The sequence below is a fragment of the Gallus gallus genome, chromosome 2 (genome assembly GCF_016699485.2).
Source record: "Gallus gallus isolate bGalGal1 chromosome 2, bGalGal1.mat.broiler.GRCg7b, whole genome shotgun sequence".
Classification (NCBI taxonomy): domain Eukaryota; kingdom Metazoa; phylum Chordata; class Aves; order Galliformes; family Phasianidae; genus Gallus; species Gallus gallus.
Window position 1 is genome coordinate 87,979,354 of NC_052533.1, and position 23,633 is coordinate 88,002,986.

Here is a 23,633-nt window from a genome sequence, read left to right on the forward strand (position 1 = left end):
AAATCTAACAGCTCCTTTTCCAAATAGCTCAAAGCTCTAGACAACAAATAAGAATTACACAACTGTTTTGTATTTTGAAAGGAGAAATAAGGAACAAAAAAAAAAAGGTCTTAATACTGTAGCAGTCTGTGGATTCTGCCTGTATTCTTTAACCCAGAATATTAAAACTTGTGTATGTACAGAAATACACACAGTGTATGAGAGTCATCTGCAAGAGTGGTAGGAAAAGGTTTATTAAGAACAACACACAACGATATATAGGCAGTTGATGTAAAGGGTGAGTAGGCATAGAAAGTGTAATTTCTGCTCTACTTTAAACTAGATTCCCCACCTTTTTAACAGGGACCACCCTCTCTCTCTCTCTCTCTCACACACACGCACACACACACACACACACACACACATAGCGCAACTGAAAGCGTAATAAATCCTTCCGGGGCATACAACACAGATTAATCCCTGAAATCATGTACTCCCAAAGTCTGGTACTTGCATATTCCAGTCATTTGGTGAAGAGTTACACCTTCAGTGGCTTTGCAAGTTATTTGACTCGGCCAAAAGACTTGGGGCCCTGGAACAATTAAATAATAGGACTTTTCCATCCGTAGTTACAGGGATTATTTGAATTTTAACTTCGGTCTTTGTCATCAAGTCAGCATTTTTCATTGTCAGCTTGGATCAGCTCAGCATTGGACATGTTTTTAATCATGGAAATAAGAGGGTTTTTTCTAGTTCTCTGTTTATAGGCATCACAAGACTCTTATGCAAATGTCAAGCTCGATATACATAGAAATGTGATATATGGAAAACAAAAACTGAGCTCTTGTGACAGCAAGTGCCACACCAGCAAACTTCAGGCTGTCCTGAGATGATAGGTTTCACTTCTTCTTATCTTAGCCACTGTCAGATTTGAGTCCTTGTTGTCCTCCCTTCACATCACTGAATCCTGTCACATCTCCTCTTAAAGCACCTCCGTCCTTGCTACACACGAATCCCTTAGCTCTTTTCCTGACATTTTGTTGACTGAGCTTTGTGTGCCCTGGTTGTCTCCTTTATCATCCAACCCCTTGCCTTCCATGCAACATAGGTGAAGAATCTTCTTTTTGCTCTTCTGAGCTGCAGCAATCCTCAGTCTGTATGTTGGTAGAGTAATGGGATCTGAATTTTATCAGAGAATCATTTTAGTTGAAAGAGACCCTTAAAGGTCACCTAGCCCAACTCCCCTGCGGTGAACAGGGACACCTACAGCTACATCAGGTTGCTCAGAGCCCCATCCAGCCTGCTCTTGTGTGTCTCCAGGGATGGGGCATCCAGCACCTCTCTGTGCATCCCATCCCAGTGCTTCATACATCAGGTTGCCCAGGGAGGTGGTGGATGCCCTGTTATATGGGGCTTCTTGGTGTTAGTAGAACAGAAATGCAGCTTAAACCTTCAGTATGCACTGGGCTTTTCATGCTATTTTTGGTTTTTTTGTTGTTGGGTTTTTTTTTGTTTTGTTTTGTTTTGTTTTTTTGAGATATTTTCCTACTTTTCCCTCTCATGCCCCCTTTTGCATTCAAATACTCCATGGTCCTTTTCTAGTGTCTACCTCTGAGTCTTCCTCCATGCTGCCTTAAGGCCTGCAGCAACCACTGCTTCTGTACACGTAGCAAACAACTGCCTGTGATGTATTTGGAGCAGCTCTGCAATTATTTATGAAAACTCTGCACTGTCCTCATTACTCAGATGTTTTTCTTGTGACTTTCCTTGGCTTAACACAGCAGGAAACGTTGGAAAAGCAGGCAGGAACAGAAGGGATCTCCAGTTAAGACAGCCTTCTTTAAGTGGCTGTGTTCTTCTCCTCTTGCAGAGGGATGGGTATATGCCACAGACCTCAGCACAGCTAGCCTCGGCCTCCTGGGACTCCTGTGGGAATTAAGTGATGCTACCTGCAGGGAAAATGATGATCTTCTCTGTTACCACTCTGCAGTAAGAAAGGACTGCAGAAGAAAGCTTAATGAAATCATTAGCTGTCCTTCCTGCAGACAACCTATGGGCCAGTGCAGCTGATATGAATGATTTTTTTTGTGCTAAATCATAGCAGATAGCAGATAGTTGAATGACAGCACTTAATTTCTTATGCGATATGAAGCATACCGGGGTTTCATAAATCGATGAAATTACAGTTTTTCTGGGTAAATATTTAAACAAGAGTGTTTTTTAATATAGAAAGGTAACAATATTTGAACGAAAGGCAGTATGATTATGCAGCTGTTATATTTTTCCTCAGAATAAACTAAGGGAAGGAGCATGATAGGGCTACATAGAGGCAAAGAACAAAATATTTAAGAGAGAAAGAGAGTGGGGGAGGGAGGTAAAAAGTAAAGAAGAACAAAAGAGAATTTTTTCACTTTTCTGTTTCTTCATGATAGTTCCCATGAAGAACACATTTCCAAAGTTAAGAGTATCAAAGACTCACAGGGAAACCTGAGCATATATTGCAATACAGGCAGAATGAGTTTATTTTGTGGCACAGTAATACATCTGGGTTACTTTATAATGAACCAATTTTATAAAGGTCACTTGGTCACAGTAAAATAAAATTGAATGTGTTGTCTATCTAGATGGCGAGAAAGCAATCTTGAAAAACCATCTTGATCAAAATCCACCAGCACAATGGGGCACATCAGACCCTTCCAGAACAAGCAAAGATCCTATAGAAGACATCAACTCTCCAGAACAGTAAGTAGCAAGCTGTTATCTATTGGTAGACAAAGAGGCACTCCACATGCTCTCATGTATACATGTGCTTGTGTGTTCACACTTTTTGAAGTGTTGAAATGTAAATTCCATCATAGACATCACCCACTCCGCTGATAAAATATTAATTAAGATAACTACATTGCATCAAAAGCTGTATCTCTTTTTCAAGTGTTTTTTTATGGGAAGGCCTTCACTAAAAACTTTTCCAGCCAGCCCCACCTACAGGCACAGCTGGACTATCAGCACAGGAGGTGTGAATGGCTACCTCCTGAGGAACCAGTGGGCAGAATTGTTGTCCTGTGATGCCTCCTTGCCTCCAGCTCACCATTCCCACCAAATTCGGAAGATGTTGGAGTCACTAGGTCCTTCAGTGCACCAAAACAATCTAATGTACTTTTTTCTCTTGTCAAAAACACCAGCATACAGGACAGATGAGGATGAACATAGGTATACGCCCACATTATGACCATTGTCAACAGTTCAGGTCTTTCCACACACAAGCCATGGTGGTTCGTGGTGTGCATAGTCTTTTGTTTGTTGTCCTGATCTTAAGCTAACTGAGAAATAAAAACAGTCTTTGAGCTTTTCAGTGTTACCATAGCAGCTGAAGCTGAGTAGGTCATGGAAAGCTTTTCATTAGAAACAATGGTGTGGCTGGAATCAGAGTATGGCACAAAGCACCAGGTGGAGTCATAGAGGAGAAAGGGTCCTATGGTATCAGCCTTGCTTTTCAGAAACCTATATAATAAATTCATATACTACTCTTTGCATCAAAAAGAGGAGTGGCCAGCAGAGAGAGGGAGGTGATTGTCCCCCTTTACCTTGCCCTCATGAGACCCCATCTGAAGTACTGTGTCCATGCCTGGGGCCCCCAGCAGAAGAAGGATGTGGAGCTGTTGGAGTGGGTCCAGAGAAGGGCGGTGAAGGTGATCAGAGGGCTGGAGCACTTCTCCTATTGAGAAAGTTGGGCTCTTTTAGACTGGAGAAGGCTCCAGGGAGACCTCATTGTGTCCATCCAGTACTTGAAGGGAGCCTTATAAGCGGGAAGGGGGTGGACATTTTACGCAGTCTGATAGCGATAGTATTAGGGGGAATGGTTTAAACTAGAAGACAGGAAACTTATGTTAGATATTAGGAATAAATTCTTTACTCAGAGGACAGTGAGGTGCTGGCACAGGCTGCCCAGAGAAGCTGTGGGTGCCACAGCCCTGGACAGGCTGGATGGGGCCCTGGGCAGCCTGAGCTGGTGGGGGGCAGCCCTGCTCATGGCAGGGGACTGGAGCTCAGTGATCTTTAGGGCCCCTTCCAATCCAACCCATTCTATGATTCCATTATATGATTTGATATGATTCTCTAACATCTCAACAAGTCTTGCTGCAGGACGAAGATGAGGGAAGCACCATGCTTGTTTGGACCTAGAATAAGCTCTTTCCCTAAGGTATCCTAGTTACGTTGGCAGCACATTATCTGAGCTGAGAGCTGTCAGACTCCTGTTTGGTACCTGGGCAACTTAAAAGCTTGTTAAACAGAATAAATTAAAGAAATTACCAGTCTGAGTCATGTGTTACCTCAGTGTCAGCAAACCTGATTTCTGATAGCAGTTATTGCCTTATATTACCTGGTCCCCGAAAACACATGGAGTTCTAACTGCGTTCTGGCACTGCACAAAAATAAACAATCCAGAGCTGCAGAGAAGCTAACCTTCACATATGTGCGCACACACACACACACAAAAGCCCCCATTAGCTAAAATATCTCGTTACTTCACAAAAACAGAGCCCTCACTGAGCAAGATCTTGAGATTTCAGGAGGACAGCAGAGTGCCTTGATGCTTAGCTATTAGATGTGCATCTTTCTCCAGCACCATTTCTAAGAAATAATGTAGTTTGAATAGATGAATGCACTCATCTACATGTGACTTAAGAGAGATACTAATAAAAATTCTGATACTTGGATAATCTAGTTCTCCTGATACAGATAAAAAAAAAAAAAAAAAAAAAGACAGACTTTTTGCCTTTTGGTGAAGACAGAAGTTCCTCTAGGCTAGCAATGACTGATGAGAAGACTGAGATTTCCTAAAGGTCTTAAGAAACAGGTCAGCACAAATCTGAGCAGTCACTGACATTTCTGGAAAGCAATTAGTGAAGTCCTGCTAAATCAGAGCAGTGTCGTTCAGCACTTGCACAGCTGTGTCTGTGCCAGGTCTGAGGGTCAGGGTCTTCCCTGAGGATGCATTAGCACTTTAGTTTACCAGAGCTGCAAAGCTCAGGCTCAATGTACCCACCCAAGTGAAGCATAGAAATCTTCATGGCCAGGGTTTTATCATCCCATCTCTTTATCTCTTTCCAAACTGTGTGCTTTTTAAAGAACATCCTTATTCATACATGCTCTTTTTCCAACTTTTATGGCAGCATTTTTGACCTTCCAGGTTTATTAAATGTAGCATTTTTATTTTAAAAAGTGCTAAAGATAAGCTATAGTTTGTGCTTTTTCATTTGTGTACACAGGGTATGTGACAGAGAGGCCGTTACATAGCCTGTAACTTTAGTTGAACCTATTTCTTACTTAAAAATAGAGTTGGAGGTTATGACTGAGTAAATTATTTCATTTTTGCCACAAACTGAAAAAAGGAAGACGTTAGCAGTATAATTTACCCATAGAAGTGTGAATTCTTCATACCCCTTCCCCCAACACCCTAACTTTGTCTTGTTGACAACACTCTGGAGATCTGGTATCTTTCACTATGAACTTTCTTCTAGAGTAGAGAGAAGAGTTTGATTTGGGATTTTTTGGTCTTTTTACCACCAGTGCTTCATTTGAGTATGATCCCTTACTTCACAACTGTGTCTAATGTAAAGACACATCCAAGGGCAAATTTTTCAGGCTCAGTAGTACAAGGATATGCAGTGCACATTTGTCTACAGGATATTGTTTGTATTCTATCAATCGTATCACGAAAAACATTGGGTTTGCATGTGGCTAAGATCCATTTAGATCCATGCACCTGTATAATTAGAGTGAAGCCTTATGTAGGTGCTTAACAATTCCCTTTACCTCTCACTCCCTCTCCTGCTGGTTGGTTATTCACAGTGCCATGTAAAATTTGCTGTTTCTTCCATTCTTTTATTTTTTCTGTGTGTGTGATCTGCTCAGAAATATAGGTGCATCTTAAGTGCATGCGGCACCTTGGTACCTGTGTTATCACTACAGCGTGCTATAAGGTATATTATTTGTATTCCAGCTTGATAGTGCTTTATTATCTAAAGGGCACATCAGGCAGCTAATCTGTACTGTGGCCATACATTGAATGGGAAATCTTCTGTAACCTATAAGAGTATTTTTCTGTGCACCCTCATTCCTGCATGTTGTCCCATCACATCAGTCTCAGTCGTAAATTATGTGAATTAATTTTTGGCACAGAGTAAAAATAAGAGATTTCTACCCCACTAAAACCTGCCAATTTGGTAGACTGTTTCCTATATGTGCTCATTTTTGTAACCTCTGAAGCAGCTAGTTACTGTGTAACCCATATAATAGAGTCAGAAAATGGCTTAGGTTGGAAGGGATCTCAAAGACCATCCTATTCCAACCCCCCTGCCATAGGCAGGGTTGCCACCCACTAAATCAGGTGCCAGATCAGACTGCCCAGGACCCCATCTAACTTGATCTTGAACACTTTCAAGAATGGAGCATCCATCCACAGCTTCTCTGGGCAACATCTTCCAGCACTCCACCACTCCTTCTGTGAAAAATTTCCCCTGGCATCTAATCTGAATCTCCCCTCTTTTAGTTTAAAATCATTCCCCCTTGTATTGTCACTGTCTACCTATGTAAAAAGTTGATTTCCCTCCTGTTTATAAGCTCCTGTGAAGTACTGGAAGGTCTCTCCAGAGCCTTCTCATTTCCAAGCACAGTTCCCTCAGCCTGCCTTTATAGGAGAGTACCTCTCTTGGTATACCTTGATATTTTTTGAGCTAAAATTTTGCTTTTACCAGCATTTAAAAGACAGATATCCTTGTTGTGGCCAGTTATGTCAATGTTAGTAACCAAAAATTCTTATTAAAATTGTTGATTGTGACTGGATAATTGCATTACAGCCATATGCCTTGGAATGAAAGTGTCTCCTTTGTGAAGTTTCTCTGTTGATGGTGCTTCATATGATCCTACCCTACTCAAATCCATTGTAAAAATGCAGTGGTTAGAGACTGGTTAGTTTACTTGCTAATACAGTATCTTGCTTTACTGTAGAGCTTTAGAACTTTTCCAGCTTCCCAGCAGCTGCAAAGAAATCAGCATTAATGGGCTGGAGAATCAATTGAAATTATCTGTGAACACTTAGACAGTTTACACGCTCCCGCAGATCTTAAGAGGTTTGACTGCGGCTGCAGTTGTTTCACTCTCCTCTCTTACCAAATAGATCCTATCAGTGGTTTTGTATAGCAGAACCAAAATATTTTTCATATGCCACTGCTGCCTTTGCAGCATCATGCACAGCATTCCCATCTGATTGCCCAGAGAGGTGCTGGATGCCCCATCCCTGGAGACACACGAGCAGGCTGGATGGGGCTCTGAGCAACCTGATGTAGCTGTAGGTGTTCCTGTTCATTGCAGGGGAGTTGGGCTAGATGACCTTTGGGGGTCCCTTCCAACTCATACAATTCTCTGATTCTGTGATTCAATAATCTGTGCTGAACTGTGCTCCTATGTGCACTGGCAGGCAAGCTTTTGCTTGAACCTATTTATTCTTAATAAATGACGATTCTGTGTATAGCTGGGAATGTGTGCTATTCTAACACCCTGATGAGTAATTGTCCTGTGTGTGGAACCTTTCCTTCCAGCCTCCTGCAGTGATATTAGGAAGGCACCAGTACTCACCATTCCTGTCCCCATCTACCTGACCATACACTCTGACATATCTGTGTTGTGCAGCCAATCTGAAACAAAGTGCATGCCACTTGGAAAGTACTGTGGCAGAGTGGAGGAGGAGGGAAAGTATCAATACTGGGGGAAAGAAAGAAAACATAAAGAATGAGGCAAGGTTAAAGATTTACTTTCACTTGAGGAGAAAATAGCACTTTCTGTTTGTTTGTTTGTTTGTTACTTTTGATTGTTGGGTATTTATTATTATGAGTCTCTACCCAAGAGCTTTGCCTAAGTTGTTAATTGTGTTCTAGTCTCCAGGCTACCCTCCCCCGTCTCAATTCCAGGAACCAAGTTTTCAAGTGAAAGTAAACTCTAAGTACAGTTAAAGCAAAATTTGCCACCCACTGCAGGCACCGTGTGCACAGCCAAATAAACATGCTTTGTCCATGCTATGGCTAACATTTAAATGGGTGGAAGAAAGCCATTCACTTGATAATTATGCAACTAGATTCTCTTGGAATAGCTTTAAAAAGCTCTTTAATGAAAAGTCTGTAGCAGTCGAACAAAGTAAGTGTTTCCACCGGTGGGAAAATAAGCACGGGCAATTCTGTGCTTGACCCTGCAATGAGAGGCAGAATTACAATCTGCAGCCGTGGGCTAATAAGGATTCAGTTCATGGCAGCAGCAAGCTGTACCCCTTGTGCACTCCTTGGGAACGGGCCTGAGTTCATTGATACCACCAAAAAGAGTCGGGAACGGTAGTAAAATAACAATGAGTGGATTTTGGTTTATCCCAAGGATACGTGGCCAGCAGTACAATCACGTGGGTTAATATTGCTGTAAACTTTTTAAAAGAGTTTGTAGGGGAAAAGATTCTGAGGAAAAGTCTCCTGGCCAGGCAGACTGCAGCCTCTTCTTCCCCATCTCTGTACATAATGAGCCCTAGTAGTGTAGTGAAGAAGCTGAAGAGGAGTATCATTACATCTCTTTCTCTGTGAATTGGATAGCTTTACTGCTTGGTCCCTGAGAAGTGCAGTGGATGCTGCGGTAGCTGCCTCCAGTTCCTAATGCAAGGCAAAAAGAAAGGAAGTGTTTGAATCGTACAGGCTGTACAAAGGCAAGCTTCCAAACATATACTTCTCATAAGGGTCTGCCTATACAGCAATTATGGAAGCTTACAGGGAAATGTATATTTAAAACTCTGTTGAACTGTTCCCATGCCTTCTACGGGCATTTTTCTTCTGGAATTAAAAATCTGACCTTCAGTCAGCTGTCATTTTGACAGCTGTCTTCTCTTAAAGAAGACAGAATTTCAAGAGCAAATGCCTCCAAATGCGTAAACAGTCCTGGTATGATACCATCTCAGTGAATAAGAACATCTCTTGCACTGACAAATCTCAACTGGGTTTTGGTTTTGTGGGAGGTGTTGATATACCCAGAACATGGGGTAAGCAGAGCCTTGTCATGGCTCTGTCCTCTGCATGGAGAGGGGTTGGATGGGCTGGCCGCAGTCATGGCTTGCTGCCCCCTTAAAAAAAAAAAGCACCCTGACAGTTATGATGACGTCAATCTCCTAGGAAAAATGGATTCTTAAGTGCTGAATTTCACTGTAGGTGGTGGAACAGACTGCTTTTCCAGCGCTCACTCTGTGGCCCCACAGCACTGTGTGGGAACTTGAGAGCAGTCAGCTCCTTAAAGCACAGACCTAAACTGCACAGACAAACCACTTGGAACAACCCAGCAATCTGAATTTGCTCCCTCTGTGCACCTGTATTTGCCTTAGCTGGAGCTGCAAAAATGCCATCTTTAATTCCAACATCCTTGTGCTAAGTGATGCATGGCTTAAAGTTCCGTCTGTGACCTCATGCGTGTCTATACAGTTAGCCAGCGCTGTGCGTGCAATAGATCACTTTGCAAGGAGCGGAGCATTGCTAAGCCATATGCCCTCCTTGCAATTTAAGGCTTTCCATTTTTCCAGTATCAGCAGTCAAACAATTAATCTGAAAGTGCCTGGGAATTTCAGGAGGATGTGGGACATTGAGAAGGCTCCGTTAGATTCTTGTGTCATGTCTAGCCTGTCAGAAAGATCCCCAAGGGAAATAATGTGGTGATGGCATCACTCAACAGCAGCGAGCACGGCGCTCCTGGCGTTAACCCTCTCTCTCCCAGCAGCAGGAAATACTCTTGCAGCAACTTGCAAACATTTCAAGCACACAATAAATGGCATTCTGGAGAAGAGGAGGCTCAGGGGAGACCTTATCACTCTCTACAACTCCCTGAAAGGAGGTGGTAGTGAGGTGAGGGTCATCCTCTTTGTCCCAGGTAATAACGACAGAATGAGAGGGAATGGCCTCGGTTACACCAGGGGAGGTTCAGATTGGATATTAGGAAAAACTTCTCCAAAAGAGTGGTGAGGCAGCGGCACAGGCTGCCCATGGAGGTGGTGGAGTCACCTCCCTGGAGGTGTTCAAGAAACATGTAGATGCAACACCGAGGGACGTGGTTAGTGTGCACGGTGAGAATGGGCTGATGGTTGGACTAGATGACTGTAATGGTCTTTTCCAACCCTTGCGATTCTCTGATTTTCCCTTGACTAACACTTCTCTTCCTCTGTCTCTCCCAGCATACAGCGTCGGCTGTCCTTGCAGCTGCCCATCCTCCACCACGCCTACCTGCCCTCCATAGGAGGAGTTGACGCAAGCTGTGCCAGCCCCTGCGTAAGCCCCAGCACCAGCCCTCGGCACAGGCATGTGCCACCCTCCTTCCGAGTGATGGTTTCTGGGCTGTAGGAAGGGGAGATCAGTGCTTCCTGAACTGCTTTTAAGTACTCAAAGACTGGTCTAAACATCCGACATAGAACTCTGCTACAAGCACGTGACATTGGCTCTGAGCACAGAGAAACTACTGCTGAGGCCACCGCCACAGGAGTGCCAGGGTAGCTCATGTGGGAAGGCGAAGGAGGAGGACACGAGGAGCTTGATCTGTAGCCTTATTCATGGAGTTTTTATTTCTTCACTTAGAAGTCACTGAAAACATTTCTTCCCAAATTTCTACTAGCAACAAGGAGGCTGGGAAATACGAATCTTGCAAAAAAGACTCTAGGAAAAACACTCAAATGTCACTGAGCTTTACGTGGCTGCTGAGAACATGCAATTCTATACTGTATCCATGTAAGGAAAAATACAGCGATTGAGCTATAACGTATTTATTGAAATAGATACACTCATTTTTACAAGAGTTGTGTTAAATTGCTGGAAACATTCTGCACTGGTTAGTCTTGCTTGTTTTCATTTCAGGGATGATGTTCTGTAGGAAAGAAGGAGTGTGAGAAATGGTTCCTCGGGTGCCATTGAGACTGCAGGGTCACCTCTAACTAACAACGGTACAGGAAGCCTGAGCAGGGGCTGAAGTTACAACGGGAGAGAGCTGCTGATGGAATCACAGCACTTTGCCCTTCTCCAGGGATGGTGACAGCCACTGCTGGCCATTGTCAGCTTCAGTTTAGAGAGGTTTCAGAGCGAGCACCACCAACCGTAATGTACTAAACTGCCTGGAGAAGTCCTCGGGCTGAGGACAGCTGGGTAGTAAAGTCTTAATGTCACAGGATGGATTGTTTCTCATAGTTTGTTTGAATTATGTCACACATAATTACAATAAAAATAATTTAGCAGACTGGGAGTGGGGGGTTAGGGCACAGCACTTTGCGGCTGCAGGCAACGCCTGCAGAGAACGTAGATGTGGCCATACGCTATGTTTGCTTCGTACCTGCGTGTGTGACAGTCGTAGGGGACGACAGAGAGGACAGATCGAATTTACCAATAGAATATTTTATTTGAATCTTCAAAGGACTGTGGGGAAAAAAAAAAGAATAAAAATCAGAAACAACTGAAAAGCGTGATTTTTACACTTTAGCTCCATCCCCTGAACCGAAGTAATTAGGAGGAACGATAGTGGCGCACCATCTGGACCAGCTCTGGAGCCAAGCCTTCAGGCACAGGTGAGATCCACATGCAGCTTCTTTTTCCAAGGAACTGGAAATGTGGCATCTCCCTGCCAGGGCTGCTTGCTAGGAGCAGGGGGGAAATACCCAAAGCACCCACTGGGCTCTCAGTCCTCTTTGACCAATGCCTGTGCACCTCAGACCAGACCTTGGGAATGACGTTTCTACAAAGGTTTACAAATTAACCATGGCTAAAGCACAGCTGAAAAGGTCCATTAGCTGAGGGACTTAATGCAGCTTTGATGAGCTGGCATAAATCTCCATTGAAAATAGAACACACCTCATAGTGGCCAAAACCGACGTGAATATATATTCGAATCTTACAATCAGGAGCATCACAAAATGTTTCACTTGGCACATACGGTAAGAGAGGTTATGGAAATATCTGTAGCTTTTAGAACAAAAACATGTAAGTATAAACACAGATAAAATAGAACTCATTACTCTGTTTAAGCACTAAACACTGACGTTGTCACTCAATGTGTGTTGACAGTATTCTCTTGCTTTATTAATATCATCAGGGCCTGGTTTATTTTAAAAGGAATGTTAATTTTTAAAAAGAGAAAAAAATACAATATTGTATATAATGTATACACAAAGATCTCTGTAGAAATATTATTCCAAGTTAGCAGGAAAAAAAAAATCAGAAGTATCGGACCATTGGAGGTGAGTGTGTGTGTGTGTCTGTAACTTCGTGAATACTGACTGTGTGACGTTTATTAGGTTTAAACCATGCAGTACATTCTTTGTCTCAATGATACTGTAGTTTCTCCCATAACCTTTTTTTTACTTTACTGCAGATAACAAGACCAACCAAGTGAATATAGCTATTTAATGTTTCTGTTCTTTTATACTGCAGCAAAAATGTACTGTAAATTTATGAAGAGGCTGTGCCCCAATGGCATTTTCCAATGATGTTAGTGCACAAATGCTTTAAACTAGACTGGAACTGCCAGAATAAAATGTAAATGAAGAATTTCTTGTATAACCTTATACTGCATGAGATCAATTTTTAATAAATTGTTGCAAATCTGTTTTTATGAATAAAATATAGAAAACCTAGCTTTTTGGACTCAGTGTCCTCTTACCCTACAGCAGAACTGTTCTATGTATGCATATATATATGTATATATAGCTGTACCTAAAAGCCTTCCCTGGAGAAGGACAAATCCTATTATAACAGCCCACTGTAATAAAATCAGAGTACAAATCCAAGTAGTTGAAGGTTTCACATCTAGAGAAAACAGATAGATGTGTTTCTGTCCTGAAATGCAATCGTGGTATTGTTCAGGAGTGAAGTCTAAGCCCTTTTTCAAATGGGAAAATAAGCATACATTAAACATATTCCAAATATTTACTCCCATGCCTAACTAAATACGTACACTATTCTCTCTTGCACCACAGAAAGTGTGAGTTCAGGAGAAGGAAGAAAATTTGAACTTTTTAGGTAAGTTATTGAAGCTGAGGCAACCTTCTAGCTATATACATTGGTCGCTCTGAAAATAATGCCGCCTGTTACAACAACAGGTACGAAGGGCACAACAGCACTGTTTGATAGAGTAAATTCTCATCTACAAAACACTGTTTTTCAGTGCAGTCACCAATGTTAGCTATGTATTTTCACCAGCAATTAACAGCCTATATGTTGCATTCATATACATCTGTACCAGAGGAGATGACTCACTGTCACTGCCACTACAGCTGAAATGCAGCACCCACTGCCTCACTGTGCTCACATCCACTGTTTGGTCTCCTTAAACACTCAGCATACATCGATGAGTGTCAATGGGTGACATTTTTTCCACATGGAGGAAATCTGTGACACACCTTTGCTTCCATGTCAGATGCCATTGTGTCAGACTGCCCCTCTGCTGCTGTCTGTCACACAGTAGCAAAATGTAATGAAATACTGATAGGTATGTTCAGCCTCTACTGCAATACCACCAACATCCGCCTCTGATGTCCTGGGCCAACATAATTAAGGCATTACTTTTGGAGCAGCCCTTGTACAAAGATCGCTGCTCCAGAGAATGAGTAGGCTATGTGAATGATCACCAAGTGCTTCATGAAGCAAACATTAAACCTCTTCATCCAGTTTTGCACAGATTTTGAGTCCTAAACTCATCTCTTCTCATGGCAGCCCGTGAGGAGGGTGAGTGCATTGAGTGAGGTAGAGGAAGCAGCATTTTATTTTACTTGCTTGTTTTTCAACAGGAGAACTCTCAAACCTGCATATGCAATAAGTATGAGGGAACTGAGAGCCATGACAAATGTGTTTCCTGTAGATTTCTGATGCAACAGAGGAGTGCTGCAGAACACATGCTAAGGAGAAGATATGAGTGTGAAACCAGCAGCATGGATCATGGATCTCAATGCAGAGTACCAGATGGCAGGAGAAACTCACACAGATACATCAAAGCTCATTCAAAAAAAAAAAAAAAAAAAAAAAAGTAGAACAACTCTATTGTGAAACCTATATTCATCCAGAAATGGTGGGAGGATGTGAGCAACTTACAGTGGCTCAGGAATAATAGGAAATAAGAACAAAATAAATCGTTGCTCTGACAGGTCAAGAAAATGGGAGGAAGATGTCAAAGGATTAAGTTTACTCAAACCATTGAGTTTCCACAGCAACTACACTTTCCATAAAATCATAACAGTGCCATTGAATTCATGAAAAATTAGCAATTTTGCAGAACTACTGTCAAAACTAATTGATGGCACTGAGGATGAGGAGGGAAGAGCAAGAAAGACTCTTCTGTTTTTCTTTCAAAACACATAACATCTTTTCTTGAAGATTTTATGATCAAATCTCTTTTCAGAACATGCTTGTTTATCACAAATGCTGATACAGCATATCATTCTCCCCAGGATTGGATTAGTGTTCCTGGTCCTTTCTGCTCAGGCTTGCCTAGGTGCTGGAGGACCTGTTCCCTCCCTTCCACAGCACCCTGCTGCTATCAGCCCAAAGGATGGGCCAAGCCTGCCTCTTGGTGGGTTCACTCTCACTGCCACTGTCTTATTTAATTGAGATTTGCTTCTTGCTTTCTGAGAAGACTGACAGGTTTATTACAGTGTTTTAAATATAGTGATTTTTATCTGAGTTCATTTCTCATATTTACTGACTGCCTCTTCCATCAGTTGAGATGGTGAATGGCACTTATATCCATTACTTTAATATACACTAATACTACTCACAAATGCAATTCCAAGAGCACTCTGCCTCTTGAACCGATTGGGATCCCGCTGGTGCTTGGCTACACTTATCTCTGCTATGTGCTTACTAAAGGACATTGCTGGACTAGAACTGCAATTGAAGAGATGGGGAGAAGACTGCTGGAGCCTTTTGCTTGGTTGCTGGCACTGGCACCCAGGTTGCCAATACACTACATCAGTAACCTCTCTTAACTGCAGCAGATGTTTTGACCCACGAGCTTTGCTAACTGCAACTAGTTTACTCTATCCCCTGGTAATGAGGTGGTGAAATGGGCTGACTGAAGGGAAAGAGCAATGGATAGGAAAGAGGTGAAAGGAGAAAGGGACCTCTCTAAGCATGTCCTTCACCACTCCCAAGAAGATGGCCAACGTTGACTTCATCAGGGCCAAGCATATCACATGCATTTAAACAAAATACTGGATTTCAGAGCCTAATTGGCTTTCACTTGCTTTTTTATGCAGCAGCAGCCCTGTACCCTCTTGCAGCAGGTGCAGTTTAAGCCAAGAAAAGGATCAATATTTACAACTTACAGCTGCAACCACTTCAGTGACCACATCACCCACAAACCCAGTGCTGCAGTCAGCAATATGGGAGGGCTGCTTGGACAGGAGAACTGCCACTATTAGCAATCCACACCCACGGATTTGAAGTTGCCCATTCTGGCAAGTCAGTTTGACTGGAAAATAGCATGTATGTTGCAGCAGAGTGCTGGTGGGACATGCAGCAAGTGCAAGTGGCCCAGTACTAATGGCATGGAAAACACCGCAAGGGCCAATGTAGGGACTCTAAATGATATATCCATGATAATTTTTGCCTGGGGGTTTTGTCAAGAGCCTAAACGCAAAACTCATCCTAAGAACACATACATGTAAAGTATCCCCTGTTTAGTAACAGACCTTGACCCTGTCCCACTCTGCCACACAATGTAAAAACATGAGCCAGAGCAGTTGAACACCCCACATTTATTGCCAGGCCTATGGAAAAAGGAACATGAAGCAGAAGTGAAAGTCTGTGAAGAAGAGCTGGCAGGAAATCTGTACATCATTTTATAATCATAAAGTAAGTGCTCTGCTGCACTGCAAACCAAACTGGCAGAGATGAACATGAAGTCTTGGGCAGTTCAGGACGTAAAGCAGAGTGAGGCTGCAGTGCTAGGATTGTGGACCCATCATGCTCTTAGGGGCACCTGCAGATGAAGGTGCCACTTAAATACCTGCTGTAGAAAAGACGATTGCTGACCATAGATCAGCTTCTCCTTAAGAAAGGTAAACAGAAGCAGGAGGGGGTGAAATTAAAAAAATAAGTACAAGAAAATTGAATGACATTTACAAAGATGCAAATGAACAAGAGGCATAGCTGCAGTCACTTCTGAGGAAGGAACAGCAGTGTCAGCATCAGATACAGGCACCACTAGCAGAAGACAGTCACTGTCACCCTACAAAGCTAGCTGTACAAGGGAAGCTGTTAAAATTGTCAGGACTGAAGCCGGTGCCATCACTAACTACCTTGGTGTTGCTAGAAACTGAAATAGGAGCAACTTCTCTCCAAATTTTGACCTCTTCTTCTAGTAGGCTCAAAGTTTGAGAATCAATTCAATGCTTGGATAGCCTGGGCTATTTCCAGGCTTTCAGTTTAGCTGGGTGGCTGCAGGGGTGTGAAGTTTTCAAATTACCAATTGTTATGAAAATTTGACAGAAATTAGTTTCTTGCACATACACACACAGAAACATGTTTTGTTTAACAGTTTAACCGAACTGCCTGGGTGTGGGAAGAAGGACTATTTCATTATCTCCTTATATGTAGGTATTTTACTGTTTTCAGAGACTGTCACAGAATTTCATTTTGAGATTATATGCACTCCAAATTCAAGATGAAAGTGTTCAGCTAAAAAGCTGCTGTCCTGCCATTGCTCTGACAAATATTTCTGTAATAAGTGTCCCCATTCTCCAAAGACCTTTCAGACTTCAGTTGCCCAAGGAGGTTGTGGATGCCCCATCCCTGGAGGCATTCAAGGCCAGGCTGGATGTGGCTCTGGGCAGCCTGATCTAGTGGTTGGCAACCCTGCCCATTGCAGGGGGGTTGAAGCTAGATGGTCTTTGAGGTCCTTTTCAGCCCAGGCCATTCTATGATTCTATGATTCTAAGACTTCACCCTACTTCCCAGCTAATATTCTGCATTTACTGCTTTATTTTAGTTTAAAACACCTAGGAATTAACTGACATTTGAACTTAAATAAGCAATTTATGATGAGAATGAAGCTCAGTAAAGTGGAAAAAATGCATGAATTGTTTCAGCATTATCCATGTGTACAAATAAGAGTAGTACTTGCTACCAAACTTTCGCAGGTATTTTACTTAGACAAATGAAAATAATTAAAAATAAAATAAAACAAAATAAAAGGATATATCACAGGCTTAATTGATTATGCAGCTGTGGAAAACCAGGGCTGGGTTACCTTGAGATGTTGGTTTAGGATGCCCTAGGCTGTGGCCAGCACAGGTTGGTCCTTATGCTGCCGCCATTTGCTCACAGCACATTGCTGCTGCCCTCATTCCAGTATTATGAATGGCAAACTGATGAATCTGAAGACATCTACCGTAATTTAGCTGGCTTATTTTTTGGGTTAATAGATGGGAGCAGTGATCCCAGGGCAGCCAGACTCATAGAATCATTAAGGTTGGAAAGACCACCAAGATCACCTAGTCCAGTCATCAACCCATTCCTGTGACCACTCTCAACCATGTCGCTGAGTGCCACATCTACCCTTTTCCTGAAAACCCCCTGGGATAGTGAGTCCATGACTCCCCTGGATGGCCTCGCTGCCTCCTCTCTACTTCTAGGCTTGAATGAATTGTCCTGTATTTTCCCCCATGTCTTTCAGCTATTTTACCAGCTCAACTCCATGTCCCACTTCCATTGTTCTTTGGGTAGATTTTACCAATGTTTGAATATCTGATACGCTCAAATCCTGAAAAAGCTGTCAGACCTTAGTTGGGAAGTCAGAAGGAGCACTCTCCTCCAGAGACCCAAATGTGACCAAAATAGCTTCAAGCATTGAAAAGTGCCTATTTTAATACAACCTCCCTTAAATAAGCTTTCTATTTTTTTCCCAGCCTACGTCAGCAGTCGGTAACTGCTCATTGTCTTCTAAAAAGAAAAAATGCACACCCAGCTCTGTCGCAGACCTAGCAGGCATGCTTGCATCGGTTTTTCATATCCCTTATTTGCTGCTATTTTTTATGGTCTTGTTGCTGATATATTGTTTGTTTGTTTTCAAGCAAGACAGAAACAAAATGAACTTTCCCATATGGAGAACACCAACCACAGAGCACTCACGTCTGTGCTGTGCAAATGCTAGAATACAAACTGCCTTTCCTCATCCAACATGCAAAGTGCGTATCCCAGGCCTTGCGGGTAGGAGCTCAGAGCTGCAGACAGATAAAAGATAATAAAATGAGCTTGGGCCTCATTAACTTACCCTGCTGATGGGAACATTAACATAGATTAAAATCCACATTCTAAAAAGAAAACTCAGTCTCAGACCTTGTCATAGGCAAACTTCAAGTAATAATGAATTCCTTGTATTAATTTGGTTCATCGTATTTTGATGCTGCAGTAGGATCCTCTACATAAAGAAAGCCCTTGCCACATGGCTCTCAAAGTTTTGTAACCAAATGCAATTCTGAGAATTAAATCTCTGGTTATGCACTTTGCCAATGGCTTTGATGATCATTCTGCTGCATATATAGGAAGAGACCAGGAAGCCACTTCTTTTATCAGGACCTACTTCAGCTTGGCATGTATAAAAACATTTGTGAATATATCAGAATTTAGACAACCTTGCTCAAATTAATTCAGTAGGGTTTATTCAAAATGATGAAAAGATGCTTCTCATCAATTTCTTTCTCTTTCGGAATAAGGCTTTCCTTTCACTGATATTCCGTTCATTTCATCTATTCTATATAGAAATTGTATTAACTTCATTATATCAACATCACATTACTAGCACTATGCTGGTGAAGAAAATAATGACTTTTCATCTTATTCTAGCCCTTTTCTATTCCTATAGGGAAACGGTGTTTACAGCATACTGTTTTGCAGTTATACGCATTAAAACTAAGGAAAGGAGTTGGGGTTTTTGTGCATTTTTATTTTACAGGACAAACATAATGTTTATAAGTGGAAGTTCACAAAGGAATGATTTATGAAGACCACGGGTTCATCCAAAAGTCCATCCCAGCCTTGATCTGGCCCTTTGGAAAGCAGCACCTTCTCTCTGGGCTGGGAAGTTCGTCACATCATCATAATCATCATCAGTGATCCTCATCCCAAAGCTTGGGGCCATCTTTTAGCTTTGCTAAAATCCCAGTCACCAGTTTATTATTTCGAATGTACTTTCCTCTTACTCTACCATCTCACTTGACTCTGCTACACTAGATGAGCTTGCTCTCTTCTTTCTTGGCATAGCTGCCATGGTGAGATGCTGCAGTCATGTTTTCTTTCAGACTCCCCTTGCTGAATGAACACTCTTGGCCAGAGGGACGTTATTTGTTGTGAACTTTCCCCCATTCTTTGGGATATACTTGCATATTTTCTTCACTGATACGTGATGCTTTAAGCTGCACCGTGTAAACAATGGTTGTCTAAGGCAGGTGTTTTGGTCCTGTGTCAGTGACAGAGAAATTGTCTGTCTGTACGTCACTGAAAGGTCTCATAATTCCATGAGACGAGGAGGGTGACCTATCGCATGCCTGTCAGGGATGTGTTTACGCATTTGGCAAAGATGTATTTTGATGTCTGCGGTACATCATGCAACACACTGCTCTGTGCATCATAGTTTGCTTTATATTTAACACACAGATCACTGGCTCAGTGTGCCGTGGATCCCTCCTTGCTGAAGACAGTTCTGCATCTCAGATGCCTTCATTTTGGCATGGCTCCAGGCTCAGTCACTGTGTGCAGAACTGCTCTTCATCAGCGACAAACCTTTCTGCATAAAAACATCCCACACTCTGCTAACTTGCTTTTGTACCTGTCAGGCAGTTATTTGGCTACCCATAAATTACAATATTCTTTCTTGTCCTACCTAGTTTCCTCCTGTTTTTCAGTTCAGTCCTGCTTCTGAGAGTTTCTGGCTTCAAGCCCTAAGAATTCTCCTCTGCATCTCTCTTGACTATTCAGCACTTTTTGTTTCTCTAGTGGCCAGAAATGTTCCTCACAAACACCAAACACATCTGTCCACCTCATGGTTTGTCAGATAGATGCCTGAGTACTTTCTTGCCAGGTGAAATGGCATGAATCCCCAAGAACAAAATCTGTTGAAGATATAAACCAGGAGATGTAGTGTTGCTATTGCTAGATGTGGTCTACATTATGTGCATTAACTGCATGATGACTGATCTTGGAACTTACTGGACTGAGTTTTGGGCAGATGTGAACTTAGTTTGATTATGACTACTGAAGTCACTAACAAGGTGGGAACAAGTGCTTCGTCTTGCTCTTTCAAAGCTGGGTCTGCAGTAGCAAGCTTAAACTCCATGTGGCAAAGGTCTAAAAATGAAAGGATGGTTGTATAACTTGCTAGCTCACCAATACAAGACAGTGGTGAGACTGTTCAGGAGCACAGCAAGATAACCCTCAGGTAACCCAGGAGTGGAGGAAGGGTGTCTGTTCCCAGCACAGAAGTCTTCCTGGTGAAGAATTTGGGTCACTGCAAATCCTTTTTTCTAAACTTGCTGCTGACCTTAGTGCCCTGATGGCTCACGTAAACATAGCACCACAAAAAGAGGCAAAAACAATGAGGGATGCTTCAAAAGCAATGCCTTATATTTTATGGTGTTGGCCCACAACATCAAAGCTGATGTTGGTGGTATGGCAGAAGAGGTTGAGCTTTCCTACCAATATTCCTTTATATTTTGTTGTTGTGTGACAGACGGCAGTGGAGGGACAATCTGACACAATGGCGTCTGACATGGAAGTGCCGATGAAGCAAAAGTGTGCAATTGAATTCCTCCATACAGGTGAACTGGAACCCACTGACATTCATCGAAGCTTGCTGAATGTTTATGGAGACCAAACAGTGGATATGATCACGGTGAGTCAGAGGATGGTGTGTTTCAGCAGGGGCAACAGCAACAGAGGGTCACCTCCACTGGTGCAGAGTTTTACAGGGGCAGCCTGCAGGCTCTTGTTCATTACTGGTGAAAATGCATAGCTAATGGTGGTGACTGTGTTGAAAAACAGTGGTTTTGGGGTGAGAATGTTCTCTATCAAACAGTGTTATTCTGTTCTTTGTATCTGTTGTAGTTTCCATGGAAATAAATAGGAGGCATTATTTTCAGAGAAAACTATGTAGAAAATCTGTGCATGGTAGATGTAACTGTGTAGGAATCAACAATAATTAGGTAATTTGGACTATATGTGTTTGTGTCATTTTAACTGCATTAATCATATGCCTTTCTTATACTGTGATTAGACTAAGAAACTAATTGCACTGATGATAAATTCTTGCTTAAAAAGTGTTCTCTAAGCCCACAGAAATTGCATGGGATGTAACACAACAAAGAAACAGCAATGGTTTTTTCATCCTAAATCTGAAAAGCGCAAGTCTGCTGCTCTTCTCCGTCCTCCAGCATCAGCACCAGAAAGCAACAGAGCACAGTCGGCCAGTTCGTAGGGTGTGTGAGATATTCTTTGTAAACTAGCCTGTATCTTCTGTTTCATAAACTGAGTGATTCAGAGCTCCCTGAAATCTCCATTAAAAATGCTGACAATAGTGAAAAGTACTTTCTCGTTTCTGCCTCAGCAGCCACCATTATTCCTTGTATTTCCTCCACTACTTGTTCATCTGACAGAAGAGGAGATGAGGGGAGGCCTGATGGCGGCTGCAGCTCCTCACAGGGAGCGGAGGGGCAGCGCTGAGCTCTGCTCTGTGTGACAGCGACAGGGCCCGAGGGAACGGCATGGAGCTGTGTCAGGGGAGGGGCAGCTGGGGGTCAGGGACAGGGGCTGCACCAGAGGGCGGTGGGCATGGAACGGGCAGCCCAGGGCTGTGGGCACGGCCCCAAGGGCCAGAGTTCAAGGAGCATCTGGACACTGATCCCTGACATAGGGTTTTGGGTGGTCCCATGTGGCGCCAAGTGTTGGGCTCCACAATACCAGATGGGAAACCATAAAGCAGCGTAAGGGCATATTGTAAAACAAAACAGTCTGGAGAAGGGAGAAAACGTATGTATGGCTGTATATATTAACAGCAGTTTTAGAAAAGCAGTTAGTCTTCCAGAAAAAAATGATTAAGAAGCATAGCATAAGATCCCGCTTTTTTTCCAGCCAAAGCTTTACATCAGAAACTGTTGCCCAGCTGTATCGACAAGTTGCATAGGTTTAAGAACATCGATTTTATACTGTAGAATTAAACCTCCCTGCTGCCAAATTTGGAACATCAGAGTCCTATGCTCAGGGTACATTCACAAGCAGATGAGAAATATTACATAAATACTATGTTGATTTATCATTTATCAAGGAATTTTTGACAGGATAATCTAGGCTCATACATTTTCCTTTAATAAATTGTTGCTATTCTCATAGAGGAGAAATGTGGGGTGAATAATACCAGTATTTACAATTTAGATTTATAGCTAACTTCATTGCTCTTCTCTTATACATTTCTCTTATTCTGTGTTTTGTTGGGTTTTTTTTCTTTTAATCATTAAATTCAAATTGGCATCCTTGGGCCAATTTGTTTTTAATTTAAGAGTGTGAGACAAAAATAGCTTCACGAGGAAAGAATTAAACAAATGAGAAATGAGCATATGGCAGAAAAACCAAGCCCTTTTAGCTGTTCTTCGAGCGTACTACGATTTATAACAGTGAGGTTATGTGGTGGAGTGCAGAGCACAAAACTTACTAAATAATGAATGCTGTACTTCCGTGCCATTTTGCTGGCAATAACCCTGAGCAATTTTAATTAGCTTCACCTCCCCTTAACTGCAAGGACAGCTGGGGATGTTCAGCTTTCCTATAAAAGCAGAGTTCTGCAAGTCATTTTATTTAGATTTATCTATTTAATTAATTAATTTTGCTACCAAGACTCAGCTGTTCAACTGACCCACCAAATTTCTGTGTGATGTCTTTTAAATTATGCAACCAAAGAATCATCTCCATGATGACTGGCAGGGAAACCCCAATAACCCAGTGAGAGAAACAGAGCACCCTGACATCACCACTGCCTGGGCATTGTAGGAAAACCATTAACTTGTGAGGATCCATCTTCAGCAATACAAAGCTGGCTGGCAGCTGAACTCCAGGAACTTAATCAGAGAGGAGCACCCTGATCTGGCTTCTTCCAGGCCTCACTGAGGGATGCTCAGCCTACAGTTTCAGAATGAGGTTCAGCTGGAAAGGTTCTCTGGATCAACTTACAGGAGGGAGTCACTGCAACTGATTTCTGTGTGACCATCAGGGAACACCAGGCTGGACTCACTGGTGAGAGGTACTGCAGCAGCTAGAAGTCTCAGCTGGATGGCAGAGAGCCCTGGGTGAGGGCCGGCTGCTGGAGGGATCAGGAAGCCAAAACCAGGAAGGGACTGTGGGGCCTGGAGGTCAGCTGAGGCACACCTTGACATAAGCAGACAAGGCACCTAGAGACTAGAGGGTCCCAGGCCAGCTGCTGGGCAGGGAGGGGGTCCAAGGCCCGTAGCTGGAGAGCCCACAGCGTACATGTGCATGTCTGAGCACCAGCAACTGGTGTAGGCCTGTGGGCCTCAGGAGCTCTTATGCTGCAGGTTAGCAGCTAGGGAGCTCTGGATGATC

General features: G+C 42.7%; 1 protein-coding gene across 1 annotated transcript in view; it reads left to right on the top strand.

Annotated features, from left to right (window-relative positions):
* GABBR2 (gamma-aminobutyric acid type B receptor subunit 2) overlaps positions 1 to 12,667 on the top strand; it is a 463,337-nt gene extending 450,670 nt beyond the window's left edge. Inside the window, exons 18-19 of the mRNA XM_015282399.4 lie at positions 2,604 to 2,721; positions 10,229 to 12,667. Coding sequence (XP_015137885.1) covers positions 2,604 to 2,721; positions 10,229 to 10,394 — 284 coding nt within the window. The 3' untranslated portion in view covers positions 10,395 to 12,667. The remainder of the gene's footprint in view (positions 1 to 2,603; positions 2,722 to 10,228) is intronic.
* The last annotated feature ends 10,966 nt before the right edge of the window (positions 12,668 to 23,633 follow it).